At 36.9% G+C, this 12710-nt stretch overlaps 1 protein-coding gene across 1 annotated transcript in view; it reads right to left on the bottom strand.

The window, feature by feature from the left end:
* Positions 1–12710, bottom strand: part of LOC150105519 (little elongation complex subunit 2-like) — a 294381-nt gene that overhangs the window by 16222 nt on the left and 265449 nt on the right. The window contains exon 16 of the mRNA XM_090394868.1: positions 7338–7424. Within this exon, the coding sequence (XP_090250994.1) occupies positions 7338–7424 (87 nt within the window). The remainder of the gene's footprint in view (positions 1–7337; positions 7425–12710) is intronic.

Raw genomic sequence — 12710 nt, forward strand, 5'->3', positions numbered from 1 at the left:
ATGGCAAATTATTCACAAACATACCACCTAATATAACATGTTACCAAAAATGTATGTGTGTTTTGAGCAGTATATAGCTGAAATGGTAAGATTCACTATTTCACAACATGATCAGAATTTCTTTTTTCAGAGTATACTGATGTAATGCCAATATTATTAACCCTTTAACTGCTGACTTTATATTCTACTGACATTATCCCATGTGCTGAATTAATTTTGCAAAAAATTTATAAATAAAATCAATTAAAATTCTTACTGAAGGAAGAGGTCCGGAGAGCATCATACATTCTTGATATACACTTGTTCACTCACAAAAATGGCAATAATAGTGTTTTATAAAATTTGCATAATCAAGGGACGTCCACTTGATTATGCAAATTACACACGTTAATTTATGTAGAATCACCAGGATCTTCTTCATCTGAAGTACACAATCAGTAAGATAACGCAAATATTTACTAGTAGGCGCCATATTGTGACATCCCGGAAATCCCCGCAGTCATGTGGTTTATGTATCATGCTGCATATTATTATTATTATTTGTGACACCTCCAAGGAGTCCGAAGATTCATCACGGGAGGACACCTGCTGTACAACTCTCAGTCTCCATCCGAACCTCTACTACCAATCATCCACATTAACGCCATCTACCGCCCCCCACCACAACTAGTATTTTTTGTCTGCAAATTTTGAAGTTCTGAAGGGCCGGTTTGTCTCTGTATGCAGGCTGAAAAACCCCTGCTACCTCTGTATGAGATCGGCTAACTCACCTTCGATTGAAAAAGTCCATATATAAAGATTCCTCCTGCCACGATGAGAATCGAACTTAGGCCTTTTCCAATCGAAGGGCGCAATGTACTCTCATTCTTCCAATTGTGCTATGGAGGCGCTTAATATGATTAGTTGCACCAGTTCAAAATTTTCTCTTTAGATGTCATACAAGGACAGAAACCCAAGTCAAATAAACTTCAACTGGTTGGCAATTGATGGAGGAACCTACCCGCGAAGTTTGAATATCTTATGATTCTTTCCATACTAAAAACTTGTCTGAATATAGGAGGCACACCAAACGTTCAAATTGAGTTAACTCAATCGTAGCAAGTTACATTACATTAAAATAATACTGTCTGTAGAAGTTATCAGTAATCTTGCTCAGTGCTAATGAATGAAAGAATTAATATCAGATGACATAATTTTGCAAGAGCACGAATAGGGTTATTTATTATTATCTAACACTTCAGATTTCTACATGCCTACAAGAGGTGCAGTTTCTACAGTATCAAAAAGTGTAAACAAAATTACATGTTCACAAAGGCCAAGAAGTATTGCAAAGTTTATAAAGCTCAGTGCTGCATGAAAGGCTACTTTACAAACTTTCATGTAGCATTAAACTTTTAAGAAGCAGCTTCTTCTTGTACCTAATAAGGTTACATCAGTTTCGTTTTCAATAGTAGTGATTCCTACATAATACGCTATAAATAAATTATTGGTATAATTATTTCTTTTCGAACAATAAGTGAATTTTCTTTTGGTATAAATTTACACCAAATAAGAATTATGTTTTGTGGTTGAATGATGACATTAAAAATTAAATTAATGTTATTACCACATGAAAGAATTTAATTTACTAGCTTCTCAATTAATCAAGAATAAATACAAACTTCAATTAATGTACTGATACCATTTCAGTTATTCCTGAAGAATTGCCTACCACAAACTAAGACAAAAAATTTTTCTGATTAGAAAAAAGACTAAAAAGACAAAAAAGAGCAAACCATATCTTATAAGGTAAGAATGTTAATGGAATCATTATCATATGTTCACTGGGCATCCAGATGCAATATGGTCACTCTGATGCTCAGTGATGTGCCACACCAGGCCTCTCCATGTAGTCCTATTGTATGCTTTTCAGGAGGCTCTCTGAAGATCAGTCACTCCACACACACACACCATCCATCCATCTCATTTACAGTCTACCCCTTCCACTTTTGCCAGGAACTTTACCTTCTATTACTGTTTTGAGAAGTCTTCCTTTCATTCTTGCGATGTGTCCAAAATATTTTAACTTTCTTCTGTCAATATCCTTAAGGAGCCTTAAAGTTCTGCTGATCTTTTCTAACATCCATTCATTTGTACACCTTTTTGTACATGATATCCTGAACAGCATTCTGTAACACCACATCTCAAAAGCAGCTATCCTTTTCTTATCTGACTTCTTTAAGTTCCAAGCATCCATAAGTGGCTGTTGGAAAAACAACTGCATCCAAAATCCTCAACTTTGTTCTCATGGGGATAGATCCATCCTTCCAGATTTTAGTCAAGTCTCTGACTGTTGATTTAGCCATTACTAATCTTCTTCTGAGGTCTTCTTCACATTAACAATGTGAAGAAGTTGCTGACTTCCTCAATTCTTTCTCCATTAAGATACACTTGTTTCTCAAGAGCTTCCCTGTATGTATTTCCTTTGAGAACCATAATCTTTGTCTTGCTAGGATTGAGTTGAAGTCCTCTGTTATTACTGATCTTGTTAACTTATCAAGAATTTATTCTAGTTTTTCCTTGTCATTACAGAGGAGTACAGTATCATCTGTATCTCAGATTACTGATCAATCTACCACCTATCCTAATTCCTGTCTTGAGTTTATCCAATGCTTCACACATGATGGCCTTAGCATATATACTAAACAAGTGAGGAGAAAGTAAACATCCTTGCCTAACTACTTTTTCAACCTGAAGCCAATCAGTTAACCCAACAACTGTTCTTACTGTAGCTTCTTGTTCCCTGTACAAGTTGGCTATCAACCTGCCAGTGTGTTGAGGAAAACCCATTCTTTTCATTACTTCCCACAGTTTCACATGCTAAATACAGTCAAAAGCTTTAGTGCAGTCTAAGAAACACATTACCAGAGGGAGTCTAAATTCTTTATATTTTTCTATGAACTGTCTGATCTCTAGTGCCTTCTCCTAAAACCTGCTTGTTCCTCGGCATCTTTGCCTCAACTTTGGCCTCAATCCTATTTACATGATCTTCAATAAAATTTTGCTTGCATGAGAGATTAAACTAATAGTTCTATAGTTCTTGCAAGCCTTCATATCTCCCTTCTTATGTACTGGTATGAAAACTGAGCCTCTAGGCCATAATCCTGTCTCCCATATCCCCATAATAAATTTGTGAAACACTTTTATCCATCCATCCCCTGTGGCCTTAATTAACTCTGCTGGAATTCCATCTGCACCTGGGGCCTTACTGCTGTTAAGCTGCTTAAGTGCTCTTTCAACTTCATGCCTAAGTGGAGGAGGTTCGAAATCAGAATTTTCCTGGTGAGAGGGGGGGCTCCTCCAAATTTTCTTTATCCACTCTATTGTACAGTTCCACACAGTATTCTTTCCATCTGTTTTTGATTTTCAATTCTTCTGTTAGTAATGCTCCATTCCTGTCTTTGATGACATTCAATTTGGGCTTAAACGTGTGCTTTAGGTCATGAACTAAATAAAACATCCTTTTATAATTGTGTAATTTTATAATTCCTCATCTGGAATTCTCTCTTTGCATTTATTAGTATAAAACTTTTCTTTGTCCTGCTTGATGGCTCTTCTGACTTCTCTATGTAATCTCTTATATTCTTCAGTCCCTTTGTCTCTTTGTTTTTCTAATCTGCCTTTTTTTGATTAGTTCCCATGGAAACTGATATCCATGGATCTCTTGGTCTTCTTATTGGGCTGAGATACTTTTTGGCTGGATCCTGTATTATCACCTTGACTCCTTCCCCAAGCATTTCTGGTAAGTTCTCCTCACTGGTCTCCAAAAAATCATCCAACTGAGTTGATGTTTCTTATGTGAATCTACTAGGAATTACTCTAAGATCCAGTGGGATGTGCCTGACTTGGAAGTTTTTGGAGTCTTAGTCTTACTTTGGTTCTTACGAGCTGATGGTCTATACCACAATCTGCTCCAGGACAAGTATGCACATCAGAGATGCTTGTCTTCTTCCACTTCTGGAGAGCCAGGATGTAATCAATCTGGTGCCTTGACCAATCAATGTTAGATATCCAAGTATAGGTTCATTGTGGATTTTTTCTGGAAGCAGGTATTGGTAATAACTAATCTGTTAACATGGGCAAATTTGAACCGTCCTTCACCATGGGTGTTACGTTCACCAAACATGCTACACTCCGGCCTAACTCTCATACTCTTTCCCACTTTTGCATTTAAGTTCCCTTTTAATTCTTCATAAAAGTCCCCTTGCATTTAAGATGTAAAGTATGTCTTGTTAATAATTAATTAAGTATGTCTTGTTAATAGAAGGTAAATTACAATAATGGAAAAAATTACTCCTATATTACATGTCAGCTTCAATGTTGAGTTGGTTTACATATTGTGCATTGTAACCAAGTTCAGAGGTTTTAGATGTTTTATAACAGACCATAACTGGTTGAGTATGAATTTTGATTGCTGCTATTATATTGCACTGGGGGGGGGGGGGGATCTCATCATCTCTCAGATATTTTTCCTTCCTTTCCTTCTGTTCATAAAAACTGTTGCCAAACTGAAAAAAATGTGCTGTCTAGACATAAGTGATGGCATCTGGAGGAAACAGTTCTTGTAGCAATAATGTTTCTTCCTTGAGCACAATGGTAAATTGATTTTCAATATCTAAATAATTTTCTAGATGATCTGTGAGTTCTATGATGTAATCCCTGGTGGTTTTTTTTTTAAATAAAATCTCTTCAATTCTTAATGTATAAATTAATTTTTCCCATGTGAAGACAACATTTTAGATAAACTTCTTAAAAGATTATATGTTGAGAAATCTCTTTTCTCATATATGGTTCTGATCAAAGCCTTATACAAAGAAATCATAACATCCTTACTCCTACATGTTAATGTTCTTTGCATCATTCCTATCATGTGCTGTGCTAACAATTTTAGCAAAATGTCCACGAAATTTCATGTCCTTATCCACCAAAACCCCAGATCTCTCATCTCCTTCACTTTCTCTAAGATATTGAAACCTTGCACTTTGCTACATTGAACTGGCATCATTTGCCCATTCAGAAAGTCTATTCAATTCCCAACTTTGCATCATCTGCAAAGAACTGTATATCACCATTCAAGCTTTTCCCAATATCATTTACATACAAATTAAACAGCAATGGATCCAAAACAGACCCCTGGGGCACACCAATATTGACCTTCCTCCTCTGGAATATTGCACCCCATACATAACTTGATGATGCCTATCAGACCATCAATCTTCAATCCAATGCATTAATTTACTTACTTTACTATCCAACCTCATATATTCTGGTTTAATTACTAGCCTATCATGTGGCATTCTATCAAAAGCTTTAGCAAAATCTAAATATACCATCGTGTATGCTTCCCCTATACCCAATGTACCTGTCACCTTGTTATAGTATGTAAGTAGATTGCTAAAACACGACCTTTCTTTAACAAACCTATGCTGTCTATCAAAGACATTGTTATTGTCATCAACCCAATTCTGAATCCTGGTTCTCGCTAGTCTCTTTAATACCTTTAGCACAACTCCAAACAAACAGATTCGTGCCTGTAATTCAAAGCCTTAATCTTATCACCTGGTTTAATAGTTTCAATATTTCGTGTCTGTCACAGAGGCAACTTCAGGAATACAATATTAAAATTGTAATGACACACACACACAAAGAAACAATACGTCGAAGAAATGAAATTAGACTAGTATAAAGAAAGTCATATGAGGTGTGTCTTCTATGAAAATTTAATTGGCAAATAGAAGATTAAACATAGCCTACTGGTGGTATTTAAGGGCACCTCCTATTTTATAAGCCTCGTACTTCTCTATGATAATAAGTATATAAAAAAAAAAAAACGAATGTGAAAAACATTAGAATAATAAAACATAATTTCACTAAAAGATATTATATTTAATAAATTACAAATATTTCACATTTTTTGATTACTTCTGCAACCCATGGACCAGGGTGTTAGTTGCTGCCTTTGGGACACATTATTTAAGAAATACTTTTTCTCTGGTTATTACTGCTAATGAGGATGAGAAGACTCAAAGAATATAGATGCAATATGGAGTGAGATAACAGCAGAGTACATGAGTGGTGTTTGGAAGAATATGCTGAAAATATATGTTCTCACATTCACAGGATTCATGCCTTACAAGAGATTGGTGACAAAATAGTGCTGCTAGCTGAAGATTTCGAGTAAGAGGTTGACAATAAAGATGCAGAGCAGTTGGTGAAAGCTGTGGAAGAAGATTTTATGGATCTAGAAGCACAATAAATTGCAAAAGAAAAAAAGCAGAATAACATAAAGAAGCTGATCCCCAAAAATGTTTACAGTAAAAATAACTGACAAAGGCATTTCTGCCTCCATTTCAAGGCAATCTTGTTGTTTGGGGAAACTGACCTCAACATGAAGAGATTTAGCAAAGTGGGCAGAATGATGCTAGCTGCAATGGCTTGCTATAAAGAAATTTATACAAAAAAGAAATGGCAAATTGTGCATACTATGTTGAGCATATGTACAAATTTCAAAGAAGCCAACTTCCTGCTGTCACCTCACTCACACATGAAGATGAGCCCACACTTTCTGGTGAAGCACCCTCTGAATGCTTTTGCAGTTCCTGAATTTGAAGAATTTGTTGTTGATGATCTAACTCCCCGTCCTGCCACCTCTTCCAGCAAATTAACCTCCCTACTGGCTGAGGTGGATGAAATAGCGAGACCAAATTGCACTTCTTATCCATGTTATTCAATGGGTGTTACAGAATCGTATCCAGATTTAGCTAGATGTCTACACACGTCATGGCCGATTGGGAGATTAATAAAACAACAATTTGAAGAATTACTCTTGCTCCAAGTGTTTCCAGATTATTTTATTGCAAGTGCACAGGAGCACTGTACACTCTTGCTTTATTACAGTACAGTACATACAGTAATTTTATGTTATAATTTGCATACTGCATTATTTCACTATAAACAGAAATTAAAATTAGTTAAAAAATATAAGAAAAAGATCCATCATTTTAACATTCAGAAATGTTAATTATTAACATGTCTGAATACTAAATAAATTATTTAAAGACTCACAAATCCCAAAAAGAAATCAAATGAACAGCAATATTGATCCCCCCCCCCTGATTGTAGCAATAGTGGAACAGTGCTTGTGAACACACACACACACACACACATTCTAGGTAAAATAACAGAATGTTTCAGATATTTTAATTTATGGATATTTGAATACAAAATATTTGAATGTTTTGTAAGTTATAAAAAAATACATAAAAAATAGCAAGGGAGTAAAAATCATTAATTCATACCTGTTATTTCCTTCGACTTCTTTTTTATAGACACTAAGAAAACTGTCTGCATTCTTGTGAATTAAAAGGTACTGACCTTCTGATAGTCTAAAAAAATACATATATATACTCTCTCCACAAGTTGATGAAAACAAATATATATATATATATATATATATATACCCTTCACAAAGAGTGAAAAAAAAAATTCACTTTTCAGATTTTATGATATGATGAGTTTTATTGTATTTCTGTTCATTAAAACAGAAATTATATTTCCATAAAACACACTGTGATAGCAAATGAAAAATCAAGCATTAGATTTCTTCTAAATATGGGTCTGTATGTAAATAGAACAGGTGATACAGCATATGAAAGAGGGCAGTAACAGTTTGATTATCACTAAACCAACTGGTAAACATGAAACATTTAAAAATTACATATACTGCATATTGCATAAATGTAATTCTAAGTAATTATATAAGAAAAAGTTGATAGCAATTGGAGTCTAAGCTTAACTAGTCTAGTCATAAATACTGTTACCACTTAAACAGCTCATAAACCTTTAATCTATCAGTAAATCATTTACAGCTTTCAGCATATACAAACCACATGTATAATGTGCATATAGCAGCACTCAATATTCAAAATGGCCCCTTTTGTCTTTACACACTTCTGAAGTTTGTGAGGCCACATATCGGTGGTGACACACATAACAACCATCAGAAACGTTGCCACTGCTAGCTCCAAATCCACCTTCAGGCTAGCAATTCTAGAGTGCTGTTTCTTGTAGGCTACTCTCTCAAGCTCCAACTACAATTTGAAGTCCAACAGATTCAGACTGGGACTTCCAGACAGCCAATCAGATGGTGATATGTGATCAAGCACATTTGCCAACCACTGTTGTGTGATCCTTGCTTTTTTGTGCAAGGGCTAAGTCCTGTTGGAGGTCCACTGCTTACTGTGAAACAAGGTGTTGTTCAGGGCTGTACCACAGGTTCTAGCATGGTGTCTTCATACACTTTTGGTGGAGGTTTTGATCCCTTTCTCACAGAAATGCAACTTGGATACACCCCCCCCCCCCCACACACCAAGCCATCACTGATATGGGGTGATGACCACTCTGAATCCTGGGTGATATGGCATGTGCTGTGCGACCATTGGTCATAGACCCAATCATTTTGGTAGTTAAACAACTCTTCAATGGTGAAAATCTCATCTGTGAAGAGGATATCTCTGTGCCTATTGTTCGCATATTGCCAGAGAAGTGCCATTGATTTTATCACCTTCTGATGCATAAGTTGCTGATGACCACTATTGATTAATTAACTTTTTTCTTATTAATTGTCCGTCTGTATAGGGGAATGACAAATATTATTTGAAAAAAAAAAAAAAAAACGCCTAAAAGCTGCATCTGCAGTCTCATTTCCCTTAATTCTATTGTATCTAGGAATCTTGCACAACCAAATATTATAAAGCATTGCATGTGGACTGTACACCACAGAGGAGATGGCTTGAAGGAATGCATACATTTTTGGTGGCAGTATGATGTGTACAAGTGCCAGTTGAATGGTATGTAACTCAGCTATGTGGCTACTGTATTCAAATAGAATCTGACTGGACATAATGTAATTGGGAAAAAACAGCAGCATACCTAACAGATGTATCTTGAACCATAGGCATTAGACAGGAAAGAAATCAGGGTACTCTGCTACGTGTATGCATTAAAGAGCTGCAGATAGATTGATAGCATGATATGAGACATATTCAGCTTGAAAAGCAAGGGCTGCATGATGGAGCACTAAGCTCCCATGAAAGAATACTATCATATGCAGATGATGTTGAAAGCATTTGTGAAAACAGCTTGCATAATCTTTGACACAGATCACAAACAGCAGTCTGATATGTATAATAGTGAACTATGCAATGTAGAACAAAAGAATAAATATCAGACAGCTCAGGAATGTACAGTTGCCACTTGCTGTGCCCAACAAACAGACAAACAGCAGTCTAATATGAATAATATTGAGCTACACAATGTAGAACAAAATAATACTCCATTAGGAAGCTTCAGCAAAGTCTATTTTTAGGGCACAATAAAGTGCCAACTGTTTTTACTTAGGCAAGAGAATGGGTACTCTTGCTTGAAATACTGGACTTCCTCAGGCAAGACTTTCCTGCAGATATTGTGCTCCCTCTAATTTTGTTGTTCACTCTGGCTGCTTTACATGCCAAAATAAACCTTACCAGCAAATCGAGGATACTGCCATGGGGGAGTCATCCTTCTCCTACACTAACTACTTCATGGAGAGATCTGATCTCCTAAACCTTCATTATAATACAGATATGTGGTGTCAAAAAAACAGTACAATCACAATTTCTAGAAACAAATGATGAAAATCTTAACATATAAAAGTTCATTACATAAAAGGCACGACCTGCTTCGTAAGTCTTTTCTTTTTTTTAAAAAAAAATATAAAGCAAAAGTAACTTGTCATAATTCAGCCAGGGAGAATTATCGTCCTGCTGCACCAAGTATGACAAGGCTGCATGTTCTCGCAATACTTCACAACATAAAAGTAGCTGTATCCGAGGTTTAAGTAGAGAGCAGTTGTGTCTTGTGTGAGAAAACTTGATCCATTAGAGGAGGCCCATTTCACACTGTATCATCATCTTCTAACATGAGGAGGAGTTCTGCTTATACTATGACGAGGACTATGAGAGTAACGACAAGAATAACGTCCTCGTGGTGAGACGGGACCGTGATCTTCTATTGCCTCCATAACCACCACCACCATCATACCAACTACAGGTCAAGGTCCAGGCTGGAAAGCCAATTCAAGGCCTCATCCGTCACCTTGTGGATGTCTTGTAGGCCACCACTGTGAAATTGGTGCCTTGGGCAGTCGTACACAATATGAGTAATCATCTGAGCCACGGGAGAACAATCACAACAAGGGTAACCTGACAGCCCCCCATTTATGTAAAAGATAGCCACATCTGCCCCGACTAGTTCTGATCCTGTTTATGGATGACCAAATCTTCCTAGGAAGATCAAAACCAGGCTGCGGAGCACAGGGATCTTCTACCAGGAAGCCGTTTGTTGGACCAGTATTCTTTCCATACCAGTATTCTCTGCGCTGCCATCAGATATTGATGGCAGCGCAGCTGAAGAGAGTTCGTCCATGGACCAGAGAGGCTTTCTAGATTCGAGGCGAAGACTAGGTGGGTTTATGAGAGTCTGGTGTAGGGAAAGGAGTGGGTTGCTCATTGCTTTATTAAATTCCTTAATCGAGGCTTGTCTTCTCTGTATGTGTGGTGGAGCAATGTTGGATAGAACAGGCAGCCAGGAGTGGTTCTCACTGTCCCACTAATTGTGCGCATGGTAGAATTCAGCTGGGTGTCTATAATGTTAGTGTGTGTACTTCTTTCTCAGACAGGGGCACAATATTCTGCTGCAGAGAATGTGAGGGCTAGTGCAGACGACCTTAGGACTTCTGCACCACAACCCCAGATTGTTCCAGCAAGCCTTGAAATTATGTTATTTCTGGTTTTAATTTTATTGGAGAGGCTGATGATGTGCCTTTTATAGGTTAAGCTTCTGTCCAGGCTCACTCCAAGGTATTTTGGGTGAGGCTCATGTTCTACCATTTTTCTACAGAAGGAAAGATTGAGTTGTTGATTCGCCTCTGCATTGTACAGGTGAAATACTGAGGACACTGTTTTCGTTGGATTTGGCTTCAAGTACCACTGCTTGAAGTGCTCTTCCAGGGTGTTCAGGTCTGTATTCAAGAGCACTTCAAGCAGTGGTATCTACATCTACATATCTACATATAAATAACCAGTATCTACATATAAATAGAATATATAAGCAAATGTGCTTGTGTAAATGAATTCTTTTTAAAACGTTAAAACTTCATGCAATTTGTCCTGGTCTGATAATATCTGCCCGAGGGTATATGGCTCAGCTAGAATAGTAAAAAATTCATTCATTTCTCAAGTGAAGTGCTGGCACACCAACACATAGATAAGTTATCAGCTCTCAATAAATGTGAACATGTAAGAGGAATGTGACCAGAGCTTACAAGAACAACTTCAAATTTGGCTAGCCCAAGGATAAGCAAATTGCCACTGCTTCTGGACTAGTGTTAAACTGGAGATAATGAAAAGGAGAATGACCCCCCCCCCCCATGAGGATGCTATTCCACCATGAGCAGAACCACCTTCTGTCTTTATGAACAGCAGTGAAATTCCTTAAGGTGGGGTCTTCACTGGGTTTTAAATGTTCCATCAAACAAACAGAATGGCTTGGGTTTCTACAGCAGAATCTTGACATTATTGATGTTCTGGCAAAACTCATGACGGTTCCACTGAAAAATTTTTCTATTGTTTAAATGACTTCGTAGACTTGTCTGATTTTTGAGAGGATGAGGGCTCACCTTTGTCATGTTTATATTTATCAACTGAATTTGATAAGTATGGATAACTAGAGTCCATCTCTTCCTCTGGAAAAATGTTTAATACATCATTTGATGTATCAAGATCATTTAGTAAGTTTAATTTACTTTCAGTGGATACTGAAGTATCCCTATTTATTTATTTATCTTTTTCTGTGACTGTGTTTGATGGTTTATCTTTAAGCATGCTTCCCAATTTTTTTTTTTTTTTGTGAAAAGTGGGTTCTCATCAATTGGGACCATTTTTGGAGTTGTTTTATGGACTGAGACCGTAGGTCATGGGACTGATGTGTCCCACAGAGAAGAACCCATGATCAAGTTTAGGTAATGCAAAATTATCAGATGGTGGAATAGACATACAAGTTTGAGTTGCAGTTGATATTTTTGTAGCATCCACCTTTCTAGTATAAGAGGATTTCAGGACAGATGTAGTGGTGACTAACTTCCTTTTTGAATCCTGCTATGATATATTTTGTATATTTCTTTTTAATTGTTTCACTTCTCACATACATGGAAGTAGGATGAATGATCTCCCAGACAGCTTACACATTTATCTTTCTTAGCAGAGCAAGATTTGTTATCATCCTCTTTACTACCACATCAAGCAAAGGTGATAGAGCTACAGCATGCAATTTGGGCTTTTCCATATTTCTGACATTTCAAGCATCTCATCAATCCAGTTGGAGGCTTAGGTGTATCAAAAGTAAGCATGTTGTTCCTGGTCAGAACCAGTGAACCATCACTACATATCAGGATGCGCCTCATACCTGTCAGTTCCTGATCTTTAGCTCTGAACATCAAAGTGATCCCATTCTGATATTTCTCCTTTAGAGGGATTTAGTGTTTTAAGAGGTGTCAGTGTAATTGGCATTCCACTCATTGATGTTACTGATTCCACTCATAGATGTTTCCTTGTGGAAACATCTAGATGTATCTC

Source organism: Typopeltis vanoorti, chromosome 6, assembly GCF_054136105.1.
Source record: "Typopeltis vanoorti isolate ZY-2024b chromosome 6, IOZ_Tvanoo_1.0, whole genome shotgun sequence".
Taxonomy (NCBI): domain Eukaryota; kingdom Metazoa; phylum Arthropoda; class Arachnida; order Uropygi; family Thelyphonidae; genus Typopeltis; species Typopeltis vanoorti.